The sequence below is a fragment of the Drosophila nasuta genome, chromosome 3 (genome assembly GCF_023558535.2).
Source record: "Drosophila nasuta strain 15112-1781.00 chromosome 3, ASM2355853v1, whole genome shotgun sequence".
In the NCBI taxonomy this organism is placed as follows: Eukaryota; Metazoa; Arthropoda; class Insecta; order Diptera; family Drosophilidae; genus Drosophila; species Drosophila nasuta.
Genome location: NC_083457.1, coordinates 28,596,278 through 28,620,631, shown reverse-complemented (window position 1 = coordinate 28,620,631; position 24,354 = coordinate 28,596,278). Strand labels below are relative to the sequence as shown.

General features: G+C 38.4%; 1 protein-coding gene across 5 annotated transcripts in view; it reads left to right on the top strand.

Moving 5' to 3' along the window:
• The window catches only part of LOC132793708 (cAMP-dependent protein kinase type II regulatory subunit), a 41,551-nt gene that overhangs the window by 10,599 nt on the left and 6,598 nt on the right, over positions 1–24,354 (top strand). For 3 of the 5 annotated variants that reach the window (XM_060803758.1, XM_060803759.1, XM_060803761.1), the window contains exons 3-7: positions 16,881–17,103; positions 22,681–22,862; positions 23,108–23,208; positions 23,451–23,546; positions 24,123–24,270. In XM_060803758.1, coding sequence (XP_060659741.1) covers positions 16,893–17,103; positions 22,681–22,862; positions 23,108–23,208; positions 23,451–23,546; positions 24,123–24,270 — 738 coding nt within the window. In that variant the 5' untranslated portion in view covers positions 16,881–16,892. Of the gene's footprint in view, positions 1–16,880; positions 17,104–21,223; positions 21,273–22,680; positions 22,863–23,107; positions 23,209–23,450; positions 23,547–24,122; positions 24,271–24,354 lie in introns of those variants that run through there. The other 2 variants (XM_060803760.1, XM_060803762.1) reach the window with 2 other exon arrangements.

Below are 24,354 nucleotides of genomic sequence, written 5' to 3'. Positions count from 1 at the left end.
GTTGTAGCTGTTTTGCTTTGGCTGCTTGTTAAAAATTGTCGCAAGTTTTTTTTTTTTTTTTGAGTGCGCCTTGTTTGCCTTTTGCCCTTTTCTCGTGCTGTCTTTCAACAGTCTCATCAATTTGGTGTGTATGCTTGTGCTCCAGCTCTCTCTCTCTCTCTCTCTCTGTTGAAAAAAAGGTTCAGATTTCATTGTTGCCTTTGGGTGGCGTTGCTATCTCGAGCGGCTTAAAAATGTCGCTGCATGTTAAGATGCTTAAAGTGCGGTAAATTTGTCAAAGCTGGCGACCCAAAGCGACCCTTGTACAGAAGTCCACAGACACAGAGACTGAGATAACATTTGACTTTGCTTCATAACGCAGCTCAACGCAACGCAGAGAGATGTCGAGTTGAAGCCTTCGTTTAAGGAGTTAGGTCAACATTTGCTAGGCCAGTGCATAAATTCTTATGCAAAAGTGAAAAACCTGCATGCTACCTATACCTATGCATAACTACATACATCATATACATACATGTAGTCCTCGTATATAGACAGTTATGTGTTTCCGTTGCAGCTTGCAACATGGGGAGCTTGGGCTTTGTGGCATTACGCTGTTGGAAGTTAAGGGCTTCCAGGCTACATGTTGCGCTTTTGTATTGCGGCTCAAAACGTAACGTGCACATGCAGAATGTCTGTGTGTGTGTGTGTGTGTGAACACGCATGAGAGCTCACACACATACTCACACATACTAAGAGAGACTCGCAGCATATGCAGCCATAAATAAACATAAGTTGTCGCTTTTCTCGCTCCCTTTTTTTCCATTTCCTATTTCCTCTCTTTTCATATGGATGCCACAAGCAACAGTTTTTCATTTTATTTTAGTTTTTTTCATTCTTTTTTTTTGTTGTATACTCCCGCATTGTCCTTTGGTCAAAAGCGTGTGGGCGTGGCACGATGCTTGTGCCACAATGCGGCCATGTGTGCGCTCACATATACATACACACATTCATATATGTATAGTAGATATAGCTGTGGTCGTTGTGTTGTTCCTGTTGCGGTTGTTTACTTAACTGCGCAAAGTTTGAAGTGCTTTTTGCATGACACAACAACTTTGTTATTGCAAATGGCCATTTTCAAATACAAAATCCCACTCATTATCTATTTTGCTTTCGAAGAAGAATAAATAAAAGTTTCTTCACATAAAAGATTTCACTTCCCACGGAAAAACATTCTACCGCACACTGTGGTTCTTATTTGTGAATGAAATTCAGTATTTATTTAGTATGAGTATTTTTATAGTATTCAATACTATACAATAAATATAGAAAATGCAAGGAATAGTTTTGTTTTGTGTAAGCATCAAAGCATTCTGTATACATCCTTTATTAATGATATATTAATTAGTATTTTTAATAAGAAATAAATAAGAATGAGTTCCTACTAAAAGACACACAGTGTGTGGTGCTATCGTTAAAATATGTCAAATGAATATACCAAAAAAATACTAAAATGTACCATATTTGCATAGTATATCTAAATATTATACTACTAAGTTTATGATACATAAAACACATATCAAAAAAAAAATTACTTACATATAAAATATACGACAGGATTTATTTCGTATATCTAAATACTACCACATTTTAAATATAACTTAATTAAATACTTCTAAATTTATAATACATCATATGAATATACGAAATAATACTAACTTATACTAAAAGCCTTACTTCGTATATCTAAATACTGCCACATTTTAAATATACCTTAATTTAATACTACTACGTTTAAAATACATATGAATATACAAAATAATACTAATATATACCAAAAGCTTTATTTCGTATAATAAAATATTACCACATTTTAAATATACTTTAATTTGGACGAATGTCAAGATTTGTGTTCATAAATTATTTACGCAATGTTCTTGTTAGAACATCTTGCTAAACATTTCACACTTTACTTAGTATTTAGTAGACATAAATATTACATAAAGAAAAGTCCTAATTAATTGTATTTATAAACACATTTATTCATTTCGAAGTGTATAAAAATCAAATAGCTAAGAGGATATAAAAACTGCTTTACTCAATTGACAATTATAATTTAATTAAAAATAGATGGCTGAATGAAATTGCAATAAGTTAATAGCAATCAATGGCAAAGTAGACAACAATTAAGTACTTTTTTACGAAGAGTATTTCAGCCACTTGTTTCAGACGCCAATCCATATGAATAATCTATTTTAAATTATGCAATTAATTTGCGTTCTCTCTGGGCAAACAAATTGCCAGCTATTTGTTTGGCAATTGTCTGAGTGGCAGTGTGCTGCTTGTTAGCCCCGTTCACTCTTAGCCCGGTTCTGGGTTAAGTGCCCATAGCCGCATTAGCCGCAATCATGGGCTGGCATTTTGGCATGTATGTTTCTCCCAAGCACTTTTTTTTTGCGTTTAAAAGCAAATCTATCTGTCACATTTTCCCATATCAATAATGAGTGTCACAGAATGTTGGCAAACATACATATATGTATGTATATAGAGTGTAGTACGATCCGTTGTTGTTGTTGTTGTTGATTCTGTCACATTTCGTAAATAAGTGCGACAATTTAAACATTTGAATATTTAAATATGCATATGGCAAGTGTGTCGTCTAAATGGCCTTTAGTTTTATTTATCGCTCTCACAATGTCACTCGAGCGTTTCATTGTTGTTGTTGTTACTGCTGCTATTGCTGCTGTTGTCAGTTGTTGTTGCCAAACAGTGACAGCTAACATTCCATTGCCGGGCATACGATATCTTTATGACTTGGCACAGTTTTGTAATGTGGGTGAATTGATTGCCACTGCCACACACCGCATTTATTTAAAACGTAGCTGGTAGCTGGCAGACTGGTCTGCATATATAATATATTAAGTATACGCCACATGTGACGTCAGAGACGTGCACTACCTGCATTTGTCTTATGTCGTATTGTTTATTCAGTTGGTTCAGTCCAAATCCAGTCGATATTAAGTGCAAATTTCAATGCAGCTATGTCTCTCTGTGTGTGTGTGTGTGTCTGTGTGTGTTTCCCACACTTGACCAATGACAGGATCACGACACATACACACACTTGACGTCAGTTGCCGCAATCTAGGCAACGGAGGAGGAGGGGAACGGACGCAGCGCACTTGTGCCACATTTGTGTCGGCATGGACATGACATTAATAGGCCCTGGGCAAGAGGGAGCCGGAGAGTGAGCGAGAGAGACAGAGACAGAGAGAGAGAGAGAGAGTAGCTTGCCTTGTTATAAAGTGATTTCCAATGCAGTTGCATTTGTCGTACAAGTCATTTGCATATCTCCGCTTCGCAAAATGTTTAAGTGGCCTTTGCAAGTAGCATATGAAAAACGGCAATGGGAAAACAACTGAAATTTAGGTTTATTTAACATTTTGCCGCTTGTTTAGCACATTTTGCACATTAACCCACATGCAAAAAAAAAAGCACACACACACTAATAGAAAAAAGGAAGTCAGCGAAGGCTGCAAGAGGGTGGCATGAATGTGAATACATATGCAAAAATGGTGAAAGTTTTATGGGTTAGGGGAGGGAAGGGAAGGCGGCACACTTTGAAGGTGTGCCTGTGTCTATTGTTTCGCTCATGGCGGCCATTTTGCATTGTTATGGCCAAAGACGAAGGCACTTTTCCAACTGCTTTTTACATAATTATCCATTTCTTATCCCCCTTATTTTTATTTCTTCTTTACGTCTTTTTAAGCAATGCCGCGACCCAGTTTATACAGAACTCTGTTGCTATCTGGCTTACGTATCGTTGGTAGAACAAGTTGTGTGTTGTATGCAAAGCAACTGTTTTTAATTCTCTTGCCTTTGATTAAGGAACAGTTTAACAAATTGCACGAAAGTAGAATTTAAATTCTTTACGTATGATTAGATTCCGTTCTAAAACGAAGTTAATTGCAAACTGAATTAGCCAGTTGTTTTGTAATTTACAGAGTCCACACGCACAATTTATCGGCTTTCATCTATTTATTTGCAAATTACCAATAACAATTGCAGTGACTAATTTAAGATAATTGCATATTTGTAACTGAAATTGTGTTTGTCAGTCGTTGCGCATAAATGTATGCTACACAAATTGGGCGCAATTCATGCGTGTGAGCCTGCACGTGTGTGTGTGTGTGCGAGTGTGGGTGTGTGAGGAGCAGGTGAGGAGTGAGAGTGAGGAGCATGTGCAGCTCTCTCTCTCTCTCTCTCTCTTGCTCCATCTTTGTATGCCGTTGTTATTGGTTTTGTTTTCTCTGCTTGTTAATGGCGCAACAAAACACCTTTAATTATCACCGCATATACACACGCACACACACATATGTACATCTGTATGTGTGTGTGTGTGTATACAGGCCTGGTTCAGTTATCGACTTCAGAATGGCATGCAATCAAAGCAACCCAACGAACTGGAACTTTTAATGGGAAACGACACTGCATATCGGGGCTGTTGACTGTTCTGCAGAGGGGAGGAGGGGAGGGGGGATTGTGTCGGGGTCTCCAGGCCTTCAGTCCTCAATTTGCCACCTCCTTCTCGTTATTATCTGGTGCCACTTGCCATGTTGTTAATTGCCAAAAAGAAGCAGACGCCAAGAGGAAGAGAGAACAAAACAACACAAAAAAACAACAAAAAACAACGCTCATGCGCAAGTTGAGCTGTCTTTTATTTTATTTTATTCTCCGTTTTTTTTTTTCTCTGTGTTGGATATTTGTGTGAGACTCGTTTGCCCTCAGCACGCGCCGTTTAACAGACACGCGCTACAAATTTACCAAAAAGTGAGTTTAAAATTAAATGGAGACAACAGCGACAGCCAGCAACATATTTCGATGTGGGGGACGACGGCGACGAAGCGACAAATGCGTCATGTAGATAAACGTTTTGTTACAACACATAATCACCGTAGATACACCGCACTTGTAGCTAGACACACACACACAGTAGCAGGGTTTTATATGTGTGTGTGTGTGTGTGTGTGTGTGGGAGAGGAGAGCTAGCTACCTTTTTAAAGCAGCTGCTTTGCCTCGTAATTGCGCTCTAATTTAACGCTAATGAGCGCCAAATCATTCGGCCAGGCAGTTTGTCATTCCATCATCATCATCAACATCATCTCAGCGCATCATTGTGATTAAATATCAACTCAACAATGAAAGGAAAAGGAATACCGAAGGGGACCGAGGGGGAAGGGAGGGTGGAGAGGATAGAGCTCCCTGACAGTGACAGTCTTCATAAAATGTGCGTAGGCACTTTGCATACTTAAAGTATGTCTATTTATTTATAGCTTGCTTCGGCTTCTCAGCTGGTTCATCTTCATCTTTAGCTTCTATCTCTTATGGAATTCCATTGGCGAAGGCAGAGGAGAAACGATAGCCAGATAACCTAGGCACCAAGTTCAAGTCCAACGTCCAGCATCCAGCACAGCTGCTTCTGTTTCTGTTGCTGCTTTTGTTACTGCTCTTCCATTGTTTGGCTTTTGTTTCAAGGATTAGTTTTAAAAGCATTAACTTTGCGGCCATGTTTTTGCTAAGGTCAGGCACATTAAGTGTGAGATTTAGCCTCCGGAGGGCAGGAGATGCCAACCTTCACCAAAAACTGTCGCACAAAGTTGCATTTAATAGTGGCTACTTTGAGAATTGTTGCAGTCAAGCCAAATGGATAAGTTATTTAGCACTATTAAAGCTATTCACTGTAAGCGCAACCAGTGTTCATAATTTAAATAGAACGAACTTAATTCTATATACTTTACATACATATGTTACAATCCCTTACCCAAACCTTGAAAAGGTTTTTATTAAAACATAAATCACTTTAAGGCATGCCATTTCTGTAAACCACAATGGTTGAGTTGACAACAATTTAAAGTGCAAACTTGTGACAGTCACGAGCACATTTTGTTGAACTCAAGTAAATTGCGTTTGCTAGACAATTTTATGCGCCATGATTTCTCATTTTGGGTTGTCGTCGAGGGCAGTAGAAATGTAAAGAAAAATCTCAAATGCTTTGGAATATTGCAAAACGATTTTAAGTTTTATGCATGCAAGAGGGAATTCAATAGATTATAATATAATTGAATCAGAGGCAAAAGACAAAAACCACACAACGAGACAGCGCCAAAAGAGGGAATAGAACGAGGCGACCAAAAGGAAGACAGAGTGAATGAAAAGAGACAGAGAGAAATGGAGAGAGAGAGAGAGAGAGACTGATAACGTCAAAGGTTAAATGACAAGTCGTCGTCGTCGTTGTCGTTGGCGTTGCACACACTCAAAAACCAAATGCGAACAAATTGCGTTGAATTGACAACGAAATGTGATATATATACAAGTCGTTGGACCGCCCTAAGTCCTTCTATTTCTGCTATGCTTCCACCTCTTCTTCCACTTCTTCTTCTTGCCAGTGCTCCCACTGCTTTGGCTTGTCTCCTGTGAAATTCCTTTTGACAGCGACATCTTAAAGACGTGCCAATACCATTGTGAGATCCTTTATGCCTTAGCCTTGCTTTGCTCAGCGCGCAAACGAATATTTCACATGCCCAGACATGCGAGTGTGAGTGTGAGTGTACTCACTACGAGTACTCACGCGATTGTGAGTGCGGGTGTGCTTAGTGAGTATGAGTCAGCAAGCAGCATGGTAAAATTGTTAATGCCTTCTGAATACCAATTGCAAAGTCTCCCTTTTCTCATTACGCATACGACATGTGTAGCCTCCACGCCTCCGTCTTCGCCTTCGCCCACGTCTCTGACTCTGCTTCTCTCCGCTTTTAGCTCGTTACTCGCCAACTCGTCCTTTCGCAACATCGAGCGCGTTAATAAATCAATACCCAGGCGTCGTATTTTGACAAACATTTCAAGCTGATAACCTTTTTACTTTAACACCGGTAGAGCTGATGAACGGGCCAGAAGAGCCAGCACACACCTTGAATACACACACACACACTCACCAACACACACACGCATACACACATACATTCACACACACGCATATATTGCAAAAACAAATAAGCATTTTGCCATTAAAGTTGCGTGACGAACTGAAATTTGCGCCAAAGACTCGCGGGACTCGTTTTTTTTTTCTTCCCTTCTTTTTTGTTGTTGTATATTTTTTTTATGAAGCCCCCAACGTCACTTGTCTCTGTATGTGTGTGTGAGTGTGTGTGTGTGTGTGCTGATTCTGACATTTACGGTTGTTGCGCTGCTCGCTGTTGCTGTTGCTGTTGCTGCCCGGTTCTGGTTTTTTGGTTTCGGGTCTTGCTACGTCTTCAGCTCATAGTCTGCGTTCAGCGCCCTGAAGTATGCCTCGAAATTGCTTTGATGCCTCTTGCGTATGTGTGTGTGTGAGCGAGTGTGTGTAGGTGTGTGAGTGTGTGTGTCATTTTTGTTGTCACAATGAGCGAGACGCGTGTTTTAGTGAGGCGACTTCATGCTTTACTTGATGTAAGTCGTCTGTGCACCCACTCAGGACAGCTTTTGCTTGACTTGCGGAAAATTAAGTGCTTGTCGCATGGCAAAAGCGGCTTTCTTCTCGTTTTTCTCCCCATTTCGCATTCCGCATTCCGCATTTTTTGTCGTTCGCCGTTTTTGGCCTTGCTTTGCTTTGCCTGCCACTTTGATGCATTGACCGGAAACGACTGAATGCAAAAGCCAAGAAGAAATGGCCATATAAGTAGTTGGGCATACGTTTTCCTAAATGTCACTGAATACCACTTGAATATATTATAAAGTTACATTTACATTTACAAAATGAAGGATAGATGGGGAAATAATAGCTAGACTGGATGGAGATTATGCGAATTTGAAAACGCAAATCGAAATACTTGAAAGTGAATTGTAAAGTGGGACTTTAAAACTTTAACGATGAAGATGAATGATCATACTAATGAAAGCTATTTATTTTAAAAGATAAATATTATAAATATCCCTACTATTAAATACTTGTTAAAAGCAATACTAATAATCCCTAACTTTAAATACAACTCAATTCAACAAATGTCACTCATCATTTTGAATAGTAGAATATTTTCAGATGACACTTCTTTAATTTTTTACTGTATGCATAAAGTATGCATAAATTATATTACTGTCTAGTTTAGAAACTAAAAATTATGCTGTTTTGATTTCAATTTGGCTAAAAGTTTTATTAAAGTAATATATTTCAATTTAATATTGCAATAATGTTCTAATTAAAAAGAAATGTTAATGTGAGTGAGAACTTAAAATATTTTCAAATGAAACTTCTTTTATTTATTTTTTAAATTACGATACTTTTATTTTAATGTGCTCTAAAGCAATTAAGATTTCAAATGAAAACTCAAGAATTTCCCAGAAGTTGCTCCAATATTCAGGAAGCACTTCATTTTATTTAGCCACTTGTTTGTTATTTCCTTCAAGTTTTTCCCTCCCGCGATTGCTGCTTTAATTTTTAAACACTTTTCTCAAAAGCGCTTTTGGTAATTGGTGAAAAATCAATTCTCCATTATTTATCAATTAGATATTCAACCCTCGCTCTCTCTCTCTGCACACACAAAACAAGCATTTATAGATAGATTTATGTACTCGCATATTGATTTACGGGGGCAATTGAAAATGTTGTTTGGTATCTATCTCTCGCTGTCTATATTTCGGGTTTCGGGTGGTGGAAGTGGTTCAAGTGGTGCATAAATTGGCTATTTAATGGATCGTGTGTGCACAGTTTTATACTCGCATTTCGTTGTTTGTTTCACCGCCCCCGAAAAACAATTGCAATGAAAATCAAAATTTTAATTATGCATTTCTAGGCATTTCAACCGGCCACAAAATCTGGCCGAAAATGCGGGTCTAAACTTTTTGTGTGCACCCGGCAAACGACAACAAAAACAACAAAGAGAGAGAACTACAACAGCGGCAACAGCGGAACAAAATTCAAGTGTTGCCACAGGGGAATTTTCATTTATAAAATTCTTGATTGTTATTCAGCTTGTTGTTCCTCTTGGCTGTTATTTTTTTTGGGTTTGTTTTTGGCTGTTGTTTGCCAGGTGGTGCGTCAATTGAAAACATGCATTTTCCACCTGGCTATATAAAATTTCAATTTTTCAACAGCTTTGCCTTTTTTCACAAGCGCTGCAAGCTTTATTCTACAGCGTGTGTTTGATAAGCAAATACTCTGGGAAAAAGCGAAAAAGAGCAATCTATAGATAGTTTGTTTCTATATACATACATAGATACATAGTTTGCTCTTTTCCTGTAGATAAAAGTTGCCTCAATTAATTGTAGGAGTCTTTTGTTGGTATTAATCTTTAGTACTTTAAGTAAAGACTTCTTCTTTTCCTTTATTTAATATTTTTTTGCATTTCTATAACTATTTCTATTTGCAATTTTATCAGGATATATTCTGGAGAGAAAGTTATAGAAAGTTTGTTTTGTGAATGCTTTATTTGCCCTTTATTTTGAATAAAAGTTGAAATAGTGCCGCATGAATTTTAAAATGTTTCAAGTTAATATACCGCAAAATACTTAAAATACCTGTACTATACCTGTACTATATTGAAAATATACCATATAGTACAAAATATACCATATTACAATTTTTATCGGATCGCAACCAAATCATAACGACTACAGTTGTTATTGTATGTATCGAAAATCGCAATTCTAACTTCAAAATTACGCTAGTTATTCGATTTTATCGATTTGATGCTGGATTCTCAGATGCCTTGGATACCTCGTTAGATTCTTAAAAATCGATTTTACGTCTCAGTTGACAGTTGCTTCTTGTATTGATATTAATCTTTGCTGTCCTAAGAATTCGTATCCTACTTTTTGTAGTTTTTTTTGCATATCTACATTTATTTCCATTTACAATTTTATGTTTATTTGCATTCATGCATACATTCTGCAATTAAATTCCTATGCAGAATAGAATTTTAATTTGAAACTCTTTTTGGAAAAGGGATAAAGAAAAACTTATACAAACTTAATTTTTAGATTAAGATTTCAGATTATCTTGAATTTTACTCAGTTGACAGCTGTTTTCCCCCTTTGATATTAATCTTGGCTGCCTTAAGTAAAGACTCCGTATCCAACTTCTTGTACTATTTTGCATATCTATATCTATTTGAATTTGCAATTTTATCTTTATTTGCATCATTGATTCATTCTACAATCCATTCCCTATGCAGAATATTTTATTGCATATTGCATATTGAATTGTTTTTATTAGCCTGCCTAAAAATTCAGTCGTGTTAAGGCCTATCTGGCATATTTATGGACTTGTTATTCTTTTTTTTTTTGGGCCATCAGCTTATAGCATTGCACTTGAGTTACTGTCCTGGCCTTGCCTGGCCAAACCGAACGGTGTAAAGTTTCAGATACCCTCTGTGTGTGGATCCATGTCGTGTGTGTATGCATTTTGTATATGCGGAATTGATTTTGCCGCCCATTAACTCTTGACCCAATTCGACGAACACAAACTAAGGCAAATACACTCACATCGCTCACTTGAGCTGAGGTCAAGTTAGCTGTAGTTTTTGGTCGGGGGCCTCTGTCAATGACAGAGGGCCAATGACAGAGCGGCCGAATGTGCGAGCTGGACATAATAAGTAGCTAGCACGTAGTATATACCATATATAGTATTTAGTATATGTTAAACGTAGTCAGACACACACACAACGGTTGCCAGTGTTGCTGCTGAGGCTCTCATTCACTTTGGCTAATTATGGACAAGCCTGCGGAGTGTGTCCAGCGCCACACACATTATGAAGTCATTTAAAACCCACGCACAGGTGTTCCACATTTTGTTGTTGACGTAATTTGATAGCTGCCGTTGCCATTTACTGTTAGCGGAGCGCTCTCTATTACCTGTTACCTGGAAAAAGGAACAGCTTCTATGTATTTTTTTTGGGCAGCTGTTGCCTGTGGCAAATCAAGACTTCAAGGACAAGGTCAGCATCACACACATACATACACAGAGCAAATCGTATTACGCAACAATTGGCAACATTTGCGTTGCGTTTGCAACATGCTCGAAATTAAATTACAACTCAACTCGAACTCGAAATGCATTTTGCCTTAATGCACTTGCAAGAAGATGAAATGCGGTTGCGCTGCAGTTAAGAGACCTCAACGGCTGATTAATGTGCACAAGAGTCCTGCAAATGTTGCCAAGGAATGCCACTGGTAGACCATAATCATTTTATGCGCACATCAAAAATCCCCCGAGGAAGAGAGACCGACAGAGAGGAAGAGAGAGAGAGAGGGTTAAGCGGGTGAAAACAGGTGAAGCACATTTATCCTATAGACTGCTGCAATGGCGACAAAAATGTGCAAAATTAAATTGGTTAATTCCATAAGAGCTGCGCAACCCGCTGGCTGACGATTATGACGTTGACGATGACGATGACGATAATAACGATGATGATGATGATGATCATTATGTGGCCATATGCCAACTTGTGGTTGAAAAACGTGAGTGCACTGAAACCAACGATAAATGGAGTGTGCGTGTGTCACACACACAGCTCAGAGCTCAGCTCTGCAGGAGGTTGCCATTAGCAAAATTGCTAAAACAGATTTCGTACATAAAAAAATGTGACATTATTGCATAAAAAGTTATTGCATTCAGTCTTAATGTGGCTACTTAAAGTAAACGATAATTTAAATAGTAGATTCTTTAAAAATAGATAAACGCTATCCATGTCAACTGCAACTGCAATTGCAAACAATTAAAATGTCTTGCTGCTGCTGCTGCAGCTGACATTACGCATACGCCGGGTATACAATTGCAGGTTACATGCTGAGCGCTTGCTCTTTGTGTGTGTGTGTGTGTGCATGTGTGTGTGTTGCAGACAGTCATCTGCTCTTCTCTGTGGCGGAACTAGCTACGGAAATTGTAAGGAAATGAAAATGGCTGAAGTTCTTTTTCTGCTGTATGTTCTGCTCTGGTATTTTGTTTGTCTTCGCACACTTAAAAAATTGCAACTGTTGACTGCATGTGGTGCGTGGCTGCAGTTGCTTAACTACATGCACTGAGAGAAATAAGTGACGTTCGAAAAACAGCAATCAAAAGTTTAAGAACTTTTCGAACTTTAAGAAAATTGAGAGATTTCCCAGTTTTTAAGATCTGAAACACGATTTCTTGATTTTAAAATGTTTGAAAGGGTAATACATTCTGGAATTTCATCTAGAAATGTTATATAATTTTGATCTTGATTAGAATGGAGATTTCTCAATTTAAGAGATCTAGAAACAAGAATTGTCGACTTAAAAATGTTTAAAACAGCAATATATTCTTGAAATTCATTCATCATTATTATAGAATTTTGATCTTGATTAAAAAACCACTGACAATGGAGATTTCTCGATTTAAAAAGTCTTGAAACTAGAATTTTCGATTTATATATGCTTGAAACAAGAATATATTCTGGCATTTCATCTAGAATTATTGTAGAATTATGAGCTTGATTAAAAAAACCACTGACAATGGAGATTTCTCGATTTAAAAAGTCTTGAAACTAGAATTTTCGATTTATATATGCTTGAAACAAGAATATATTCTGGAATTTCATCTAGAATTATTGTAGAATTATGTTATGAGCTTCATCTCAAAATTGGTCTTGTTGTTTCTATGCTGACATTACATCATCCTAATTTAGGAATGTTATTTATATTTTGTCACTTTCTTTTATCGCTGTGTAGACAACTGAATAGCACTCGAGTTGCAATCGAACAGCTCACGCAATTGCAGCCTGCTGTCGTATCTGTCGCTATTTTAAGTTGTTGCTTTCAAAGTGTGTAATTTATTTATGCAGTACAGTGCAGTGCGTATTACGAGTAAACCACCTTGACCCACTAATTGGACGCCTCGTCGACAACAACAACAACAGCAACACAAATAATAAAAAGTCGTCGCAAATAGTTGTCGCTCTGTCAATTGTATTTGTTTTTTTCTGTGCTGCGCCTATCGAGTTAAGATCGTGAGGTGAGAAATACAAAAAGTCTGCAAAAATGGTTGATAACAAAATATTTTTCCAAATTAGCAAATTAAACGTTAATCTTAGTTGAAAGTTTTGCCAATTGAAGAAGAAGGAGTGGAAAACAAAGCAATTTTCGCATTTATTATGCATGAGTTGTATGGGGGGGGAGGGGAGGCGTTGGCAAGGCAGTGGGCGTGGTTCTGCTGATGGTTGTGGTTTACTGCAGCACTTAGTCGCTCACTTAGAGAGCAGGACATGGGGCCAAACCCATTTAGCTGTCAAGTGGCAATTGGCAACTACCAACCTGGCAAACTGGCAACTGGCAATTGGCAGTTAGCAGTTGGTTGTTGGTTGTTGGCTGTTGGCAGTTGGGCAACATAAACACACGCCCACTAGAGAGACAAGCCACAGGCTGATTTGGTGGCAGCCTTTATTAGTTTGTAATTTTGATTTTAATATTTATTTATTCGCACCGCATTCTCTCTCTCGCTCTCGTTCTTTCCCACTCTGGCCGCAGGACAAGTTGAATATTAATGAACTTAATTGAAAAACTTGGCTCAAAACAAAACTGTGTATGTGTGTGTGTGTGTGTTGATCCACAACAATAATGCTGTTACAACTGCTCCTTTTGCCTTGTGCTCTGTTCTGTTCTGCGCGCCCGCAAGCAAAGGCAAAAATTAATTTCCAAAATTACGACAAATACTTAAAATGTTGCGGGTAACTTTGCAACAAAGCGCGGCAGCAGCCAACGGCAGGAAGCACACCAGACTTCTGGGCACAAACCAGAAGAGGAGAGGAAGGTGCAGAGGGGTTGCCAGCGGGAAACTCGAGTATAACAACAATAACTGTATCTCAATGCACAATTTACATAATTACGCATATTTGGCATAAACTTATAAATATTTATGTGCTGGATTTTAAATGAAGTTGTTGTGCTCCAAGTTGTTTGCTGCTCTCTCTCTCTCTCTCTCCCTCTCTCTCTCCTCTTGAACTATGCGCAAAGAGTGCAGGAAGCCAAAGGATTGCAGCTGAGCCAAGCCAGGATGTGAATAGAGTCATGCATGCATGTGTTTGTGTGTGTGTGTGTGTTGCAGCTCTAAAATTGCGACGGCAATTTACAAATGAAATTGAAATTTAGTGCACAGCGCATAGCGTATTAAATGTGCATGGCAAATAAATGTTGACTTTACGATACTGTGAACACATTGAAAATGGGTTTTATAAATAGTCGTGTAGCATTGTTGAAGGCTACAATAAGGCACACAACATTCATTTGTAGTTATTATCGACAGTATAAAATATTATAATTACCACTTTTGGAAAGACTTTAAAAATAAATCAAACAAAAATTGCAACTACAAATATAGTGTTTAATATTTTAGTATTCAAATTGAGTGCAACATCGTTTGTAATCAAATGCGTCAAAGTAAAAGTATTTCAAATTAATATAACAAAAAATACTAAAATATACCAAAAGCTACAAACGCATGCAAAATATATAATAGAGTGCAATATATACCAGATTATCAACCAAAGTTGATGGTATATTTTACATGTAGTAGTATATCGATATACCAAATATTGTTTTTGGTATATTTAGAAATAACTTATTGTGTCTGAAAATAAATTCAGTATATTAATGTAATGACATTACAGAAAACGTAAACTATAAGACAAAGATAAAATAAGAAATACTAGATAATATCTAATATGACAATGCTCAATATGAATTGAGTGCAATTCGAATTCTAGAAAATTGAATAGCAAATCTTCCGCACTTTTTGCTTTAACTCTAACTTCAGCATTGTTATTAGTTTAAAAATGAATATTGATTGATTGATTGAGCGAATTGGAAAGCACGATAACAAGCTTCCATACTCTAGTCTTAAACACTGTTATTAAGGGAGCGATAAATGCTGATTGATAGCTAAAGCTAGTGGTAATTCTGTGAACTTTATGTGAACTCGTAGTTAAGGCCGTCAATCAGCACATTTGCCAATGCCACCGAAAAAACGTAAAAACACGGCGAATTCAAGAGAAATTGAGTGCTCAAGTGCCTAAAAGCTGTGAGTATACGTTAAGAAGTGCACATTATGCATACTACGTACTTACTACATAAATAAATACGTACTTGTTGTATGTATGTATGTATCTGTATAGTGTGTTTGTTTGTATTTGTGCATACAATATGCATGAATGTAGTTTTGGCGCCCCTCGCTGCAAACAGCAAATTAACATGAAGCTCACGTTCAACGTTTTTCTACGAACGCAACAAACCGGCGACAAATCTGAGCGACACACACTCAGAAAAAAAAGGCAACTGAAATACAATTTTAAAATAAATAAATAATATACCTCGACGTAATAAAAACGAAAATGAAAATTTCCAAATTGTGCAACGTTGAATCACGCGCCAAACGATGACGCGAATGATTCTCCCGCTCAACAACAAACCAAATGAGCTAGTTACAGTTTATGGTAAGGTTGCTGTTTGTTTGTTATTGTCGTATCCAATTGCTGTGTTTACACTTGTATATATTGTTGTTGCTGCTGCTGTTGCTGATGAGGTGTTGTTGCTATTTGTTTTGCTGGTTGGTGTTGGGAATAGCTCCCCCGGGGGCAGCCTAAAAAAATGACCAATGGGAGACACTCAACTGTGGCTCGAGGTCAGACACACGCGTTGACAAATTACAGGCTGCGGGCAAGTGGGGGGCACACAAGTAGAGTGCGAGAGATATATGTATGACCCTACGGTCAGCAGCTCATCCAGTGCACAAGTATGAATTATGATTATCTCATGCACTGCATGTCAGTCTCTCAGTCTGTTCACTGTTCAAATTCAGTCGTGTTGGTTTGGGATACTTGATTTCGTGTTTCGTGTGTCTCTGTTGCAATTAGTCGTAAATTGATTTGGTAATCGCTGACCTGGCTACGTTCATGGGAATGCCCTACACTTGACACAGTACACTTTGGTGACCATCTGCTACCCAATCGCCTCTTTCTCTCTTCACATTATTTTCGCATTTACATTTCCAATGAATCGAAATTGTGTATTATACCTTTGTGACAAATGGAAATTTATGCAATAGGTAGAAGGAGGAATTTCTTATTCCCTAAAGTATAAGCGTCTGTCCGTATATTCACTCAGATCTCAGATATTATAAACAGTTTTTTGACGATACTAGTTCTAATTGCTTTGATTGAAGATCTGGTATATTTTGTTCTATATGGTATCATTTTAATGTATTAGCATATCTATATACCAAATACAGCTTTAGGTAGATTTCAGGGGTTGATAATCTGGTATATTTTGTTCTAAATGGTATATTTTGAATGTAGAAGTATAAATATATACTAAACACAGTTTTAGAAATATTTTAGTATTAGTCGTTAGTTGAAATTCTGGTACATTTTGTTCTATATGGTATATTTTTAATGTAGAAATATATCTACATACCAAACATAGTTTTAGGAATATTTTAGTATCTGGTCAGGGTTGAAAATCTGATATAATTTATTCTTTATGGTATATTCTGAAACTACCTATCTACCAAATACAGTTTAAGGTTTTTTTTAGTATTTTGCCGGAGTATTAATTTTGAAAATTTAATAGGCTTACGGGTATGTCTCAGTCGAGCACACTCGAGTGTAGCTTTCGACTTGAAATTGTGAATTTGAAATGAATGCCAGCCCATCGTTGCTATATTTGAAGATATCTGCACATAAAGTACTATATATAGTACTTGAATTTTATACTCCTACTCGCATGTCGACTGATAAACGCTATAAATAGCTGCTGACAGTCAGTCCTAATAATGAATTAATCAAATTGTCATTTATCATTATTTCTTGTGGCTCGCATAATAATAATTTGATTACGATTTTCGTTTTCGTTTCCGTTTCTTGCCGCAGCACAGCACAAATATGTCTAGCGATTCAAGTCGACGCATTCAGGTGCCAGACGAACTGAAGGAGGTGCTACTGCAGTTCTCCATTGCATATCTGGTCGAACAGCCGGTGGATCTGATTGACTTTGCAGCCGAATACTTTAACAAACTGCAGGCACATCGCCCCAACACAACAACAAGCGACTTAAACGATGATAATCAGAGCATCAATTCACAGGAAGGCGACGGTAAGTTCAAATACATAACAATATATAGTATATACTAAGGAGTACAGTATGTAAATAATACTATATCGATCAATTGAAGATGTGCCTACTTGATTTACTTCTTCAAATGGAACTTTTGAGTTGTTTTTGTGTATAAGTAATTCATCTTTTGCTTAACAGAAAATCAATAGTTGTGTATAGCCAAATTGGGTTGGAGGGGGAAACTGTCTGAAAATGAACAATACGAACATTGCGTGTCCCAACAGCAACAACAACAGCAAAAGCAACAGCAATTCCTTTCACTCGTTGTCACGTCTGTGTCGTCAATGGGCCGAGGCACATTTCAGGCATTGCTTTAACTACTTTAACTGCGTGCTGCAGTTTCTCCATTTTTTTCGATTGCTTTTTTTTATATTTTTAGCTTTTAACTTTTTGCTATTGCCGTCATGCAATTTGACGTCAAATGGGGCGTATGCGCAATACGCATAAATAACCGCTGAAGGTCTCGGCCCAAGCAAGATTTGGCCTAAAACTCTGCACTAAATTCTAATTATAAAAGTGAGAAGCAACAAAATGAAAGCGTAGAAGGTAAACTCGCAACAATTTGTTTTTTATTTTTCTTCTTTTTTGTTGCTCTTGTTGTTGCGAATTGAAAAGTTTTTCGGGCTGCTGCACAAAGTTTGCGCCTCTACCAAAAAACTTCAAACTGTGTGTGTGTGTATCTGATACTGTATCTCATTATTTCGCATAATGCGGCGCACGTGTGCAGACAATTAGCGGCAGCTGGTCACGCATCTTGAGCTATCCCTGCATATCTTTGAGGGTCATACATCTTCGACCAGTGGCCACCACAGCCAGCAAATTAAATAATAATGTTGATAAAGCTGTCAGGAGTCTCCAGGACCTGGACGAGCAGGTTGCCAAGTGCTGCCGCTCTCTCTCTCTCTCTCTCTCTCTCTCTCTGTGAGAGGCTGCTGACTGCTGCCTTGCGTGTTTATCTTCCGGTTAATCAAACACGCAGCACGCTCAAGGGACGTCAATGCGGCGTGTCAAGTGAGAAAACGTTGCTTGCCGCAACTGCTGTGCGATATCCTTTTGCTTCCTGTATCCTGCGACGCTGCGTTTGTCATTAAAAATCTATTAATTGCGCACACAGCTCAAGAGCAGGATAAACAGGCAAACAGGAAGAGAACGTCCTTTTCGCTCTCTCTCTCTCTCTCTGTCCCCTTTGCCATGGGTATTTAATTAAAGTTTGAAGCGTCTCGTCTCGTCTCGTCTGACTATTAGCCAGCCAGGCAGCAGTCGCATTGACCTTTTTTTTTGTTCTAATATTGCTCGGTACTAGAAATTATCTTTAGCTTTGCTCAGCGAAGCCTTCAAAGGTTCCGCAGCGAGTTCAGCTGAGCGAAAGAAGCACGCAAATAGCACAACTCTATGTGTGTGTGTGTGTGTATGTGTGTGTGGCCACGCCCTCCGTTTGCATCGATTGTCGGCTTTGATGTCTATTTATGGTCAGCTTGTTTCGTTTTTATTTAAAATGGCTTAAAGCGCTCAACACGAATACCAAGCAACAGCAGCAAAAATATAAAACGAAAAAAATAAGCCAAGCAACTCGGCAAAATGCGGCATATTAAGCATACGCCGTGCGGTACGCACAACAATTTTTGCGGGTGCCAAAATGTGGCTTAATAAGGTGTGCCGCCGTATGTGTATACGCTGGTGTGTTGCTGCTGCTGCTGCTGTGTGTGAATGATGGGCATGTTGTACATTTTATTAACGCTCACGTTGGCCACAAAAAAAGGAGCAGAAAAGGAGGAGAGATAGCGAGCGAGCGAGTGAGAGAGAGAGAGGAGTTAAAGCAATGGGCGCCCATTGAAGCATGCCAATGAACAGAGGCAGCAGCAGTAGCAGCAGTTTCGCAGTTTTCCTGCCTGGCTTACGCTTCAGCAGGCACACAGGAGAAAAACAGAGAGAGAGAGAGAGGGTGAGAGAGGGGTATGGACTGCGGATTATGCCTGACATGGGCTATGCTTGGCAGTTACATTTCAACATTATTGACATGCCAGCGGCGTTTGCAGCACAAAACTCACGGAAATTGCTAGCCGTGTATGTGAATGTGTGTGTGTGTGTGTGTGATAGAGTTATGTGTGTGTATGTGTGTGTGCGCCTCCTGTTGCGCTTAATGATAAATATAAAAACCAAAAAGAGAAAAAAAGAATGTTCATGTTAATCGAGACAAAGAGCTGCTCTCAGAGTTTCACTCTATATTTATACCCAGCATACAAAGCAGGCGACAGACAGACAGACAGACAGACAACAGCAGCCGCTGTCTATGTATTGTGTGAAGAAGAGACACACACTCACACTCACACACACACACTCGTGTAGTTAACAGCTCTTGTGTTGCCTACTTACCGAGTGTACCAGGCACTATTTCCGCTTCGGTTTGTCGCTTTGTGTCGACCATTTTCCTGCTCAAAGGCTGCTGCGGCTCCATCAGCGGCTTTAGTCGCAGCTCAGACGTCACTCCGTTAACAGGAAAAAGCCCAGTTAGACAGACAGTCAAACAGTCAAACAGTCAGTTAGTTGTTATTCGCATTGTCAGTCGTGTCATTCAGTCAGTTAGCTAACTCTGCGTGTCGCGTTGTCAACATCATCTCCATCATCTACATCATCATCATCATCATCGTCATCATCGTCAGCGTCAGCGTCATTCTCGGTCTCCTGCTCCTGCTGCTAATGAAATTAATGCAGTCAACTTTTATTTGCCATTTTTAATTAAATTTCTGACGCGAATGTCATGTGTGTGTGTGTGTGTGTGTGTGTTTGCTCTCGCTCATGTTGAAGCCAAACGAATTTAAATACACAACTATAAAGAAAATAATTATATATAAAAGTGTTTAAAGTTCCCTCAACTTGTGCCATTTAATCACACACAAGTTCGGCACTTAAAACAAACAACGAGTGCTGAGAGAGACTTTAAGCTGTTTGATGCACTCAATTATTAATACGTTGATGTCAATCTCTAGAGTTTATACACTCACAGCCAAAAGCTATGCAGAGCATTAATTAATCAATTACGAATATTTGAGTGCCAATCTATGTTTTCCTCTATTGTTTTAGCTAAGCCCAAATGCGTGTAGTTTAATAATTGACTAGCAGTCAAAAACAAATGAAAGCAATTTGCAACTTCAGTTGAGCACTCAATTGTTCTCAGTTCGATTAAATGCAGCAAAACATTAAATAGTTTTCTAAATACTTTCCCATCCATTTAACATATTGAAAGGCAATAATAATGCGTAAAAGTTCTTTTGAATCAAAGAGGTTTAAAAGCAATTAGTGTTTGCTCAAATCGTTTAATTTATTAACAGGCATTAACTAGACAAGGTTTTTAAAGTGCGGCCTTTGAAGTGCGCTTAAATCGAATGAACTGAATGCATTAACACAGTTCAACCACAAGACGGTGGCTAAACGTGACACCACAAAACAACAACCACACACATACACACACACACACACACAGACGTGAGGACGTATCCTTGTCCTTGCATCCTGTCGCATTGCGAGCTAAAATAAATAGTGTTGCTTTGTAACAGCTTTAGTCGAAGGATATCTCGTCCAATCTAGCATGCCTGCTTGCTGATTGTGTGTGTGTGTGTGTGCTATATAATATATACTAGTGTGTGTGTGTTCGATTGTGTGTGTAATTGCATCATCAAAGTGGCAAGTGCCACACTTGACACGACTTTAACGAATGGCAATGCAAACAGTTTGTTGCATTTTCATGATAAATCCAAGTGTGCGAAGTGTGTGTGAAGTGTAAAGTGCGATTTCTCTCTCTCCGATACTCTGATTCCCGATTCTCTGACTCAAAGTTAACAGCGCGAGTGCATAAATATTTATAAAGCATACGCAGCGTGTGACGGGCGTAATCTCGTGTGCGTACAAAATACATCATGTTGTGTGTTGTATGTTGTGTGTGCTCACCTTGAGTCTTAAAGTTTTTTCTATTTTTTGTTTTTTTTTTGTTTTGCGAAACGTGTTTGTGCATAACAGGTTAGCAACAACAACAACGACAAAAAAAAAACACGATTGCAGGCTGCTGCAGCTTAAAAGTATTTAATAATAAAGCAGCACAAACGAAAAGTTTAGTGCAATGTCTACGCAAGTGTCTAGCAATTTATTGGCCGGTAAGAAAAAAAAAAAACACAGAAACAGCAAACACAACCAATAACAGCATGCCAAATACGAGTGCAAAAAAGTAAAACACTTTTTGGCCAGACCATGTCACAGATGCAGCCAACATATAGATACAGATACAGCAACAGCAATAGATACAGATGCAGACACAGATACAGATACAGATACTGAGAGAGTGAGAGATGAATGAATAACAAACTGCAGTGCTTAAACAAGCCCGATGATGATGGATGTTGTATGCTGGATGCTGTTGTGTCGAGAGAAATGAATAATTAGTGCAGCAATAGGTTTAGTGGTTTTTGTGGTTTAACTAGTTCAATTGTTTGCCAGTGACATGATGAATTGCAAACATGTTTATCTACGGATAAATTGTCGGTATCGTCAGCAGCAACTTAAGAAGTGGTCGGCAGCAGCAAAAGTGCGATGCTAGCACAATTATTTGCAAACTGTAAACTGCAAACTGCAAACTGCAGATGCGATTGCATTTGCATCTCGTATGAATGTATCTCTTGAATGTATCTATCTATCTGTCTGTATGTATGCAGATAGAAGATGTGTGGGCAGCTGGACACATGCATTTCTCCTCTGTATTTCGGTCCGTCTGTTTGCGCTTCATTTCCATTTACATTGCGAGTGCATTTCATTTCGCTCGTTCTCGTTTATATTCGATTTACTCGAGACACACAGCGCTGCAACTTGACGCAGCTGGATAGTGCAAAACAAAAATGTATGTACACTGTGTCTGCTGACGCAATGCATTGTGAGTTATGAGCATGAGTCGCTGAGTGCATCGCTTTAAGATGCTGCTAATGATATGAGCTAAAAACCGCATCCGTCAGCAGATCTGATCATCAGCCATCCACGAATACCGCAGCTATTTGTCCTCCATGTTTGCATTTAATGTGCTCTATAAACCCAAAAAGTCAAGCCACTCCTCCTAACTAAGCATTGTGCGAGTGTGTGCTTAAGCTAATGTGCGCAAACATTAAAGAGAACTGGAGCCGAGGCAGGACATTGTCCTCAATAGAGAGAGAGAGTGAGAGTCATGCAAACAAATAGACAGACAGACAGCAAATGAATTGTCCATTTTCATTAATTAGGCACATTGAATAAAACACTTTTCGACTTTGGCAAGTTAAAAAGCTTAATTAAGCCACGTTAATTACAAAGTTGCACATAAAATGCCATTCATTTCAGCTTGATTTTTATGATAAACTTCGCGAAAAAAAAACGAAAAAACTATTCAGAGAATCCCTTTGGAAAATGTGACCAGCTTAACTATGTGTGTGGGCAGTCAATTAACAGTGTGACAGTTGTCTGTTAATTTAGGTATTATTTAGACAGATGTTCGACAGTTAAAACTAATTTGTTGTTACGATGTTTAATTCCCATTCGCAGCGGAACCACCAATAGTACAAAGCTCACGTCGCAAATCAGTTTTCGCAGAAGCATACGATCCGGAGGCGGACGATGATGATGAGGGCGCCACCGCCGTATTCCCCAAGACAGATGAACAGCGGGCACGTCTCATCGAGTCTGTGAAGAATGTGCTGCTCTTCCGTTCGCTAGAAAAGGAACAGGTATGCTCTCGAGCTTAGCTCATAAATTGCCACAGCATATGTCAAGGCAGGAACTGAGGCAACCAAAAAAAGAAGAAAAAGGAAAACACTCGAGACAACCGCAAAAACCGAATCACGTTGTGTTTTGCGGTTGTCTGTTGTGGCAGAGGGTGTTAGCTGCTATCTCTCTTGTGTGTTGTGTCTTGTGTGTGTGTTATCCTTGCTCATAAATGCCTTTTTGCCATTTTTCCATTCCCACCACGTAGATGAACCAAGTGCTGGATGCGATGTTTGAACGCAAGGTGCAGCCGGGCGATTTCATCATACGCCAGGGCGATGATGGCGATAACTTTTATGTTATTGAATCGTAAGTGCCAAAGTAGAACAATGTGCCGCAAATTGCGCATACGTCATGTGAAGCGACCTCCCTTCGTTCTTCGCGCTTGCCAAACAGACGGCAAAGTAGGCAACATTATTTTCACACGGCGTATGCGCAATTAATTTACATTTATTCCGCATTTTACCGTAACGCAACGCAATGCATACTATACGTATACACATTTTTACGCAAACTCACGCTCAATTTACCATACCATCTCTCTTCCACAGTGGCGTCTACAAAGTCTACATTAATGACAAACACATTAGCACCTACAATCATACCGGATTATTTGGTGAATTAGCGCTGCTTTACAATATGCCCAGGTGAGAACTAGCAGAAATTGAGGCTTTATGTCTCTAAGTACACATAGACATAGTCTACATTATTCTTTATCTCATTCGATCACCTTTTGATTAGGCCAAGCAATGTGCTAATTTCTTAATTTCAATTCAACACTCGCACAATTTTGATATGGCTATAAATAGTATCGAATCAAGATGAACTTCAGTTTGAATTTCAGTTGGAAAAATTTCAACTTTTAACTAGATCGCTGGAAGATTGCACAATAGTGCAAACTTGTTAATTTATTGCGATTGTATTATTTTTTCTACAAATTTATTATGTTTTTTATATTGTTTTCATCGCTTAGCTTATCTATTCAAGTAGATTTGCGTGTAGTATTTTTTTCGTCTCTTTTAAACAATATCCTTTCACATATTCTAATAAAGTATTACCTTTTAAAAAAAAGTCGATTCACCAGTTTTAGTAATTAAAACTACTGTATAAATTAAATTACAGTTGTTAAACATTTTATAACAATTTTTTTAAATTTATTACTTAATTTAAGCAACTAACTCAATTAAATTATAATCGTTTATCATTGTATTACTCACTCTTAGAGCGGCCACCGTGCAAGCAGAAACAAATGGCCTCCTCTGGGCCATGGATCGTCAGACATTCCGACGTATCTTGCTCAAGTCGGCATTCAAGAAGCGAAAAATGTACGAGGAGCTGCTGAACAGCGTGCCGATGCTAAAGGCGCTGCAGGTGAGTTCACCTAAATCACCTAAGTCATAAAATATATAATATTATAGAAGAATTATATAACATCTAATTATTTTGGTTATAATT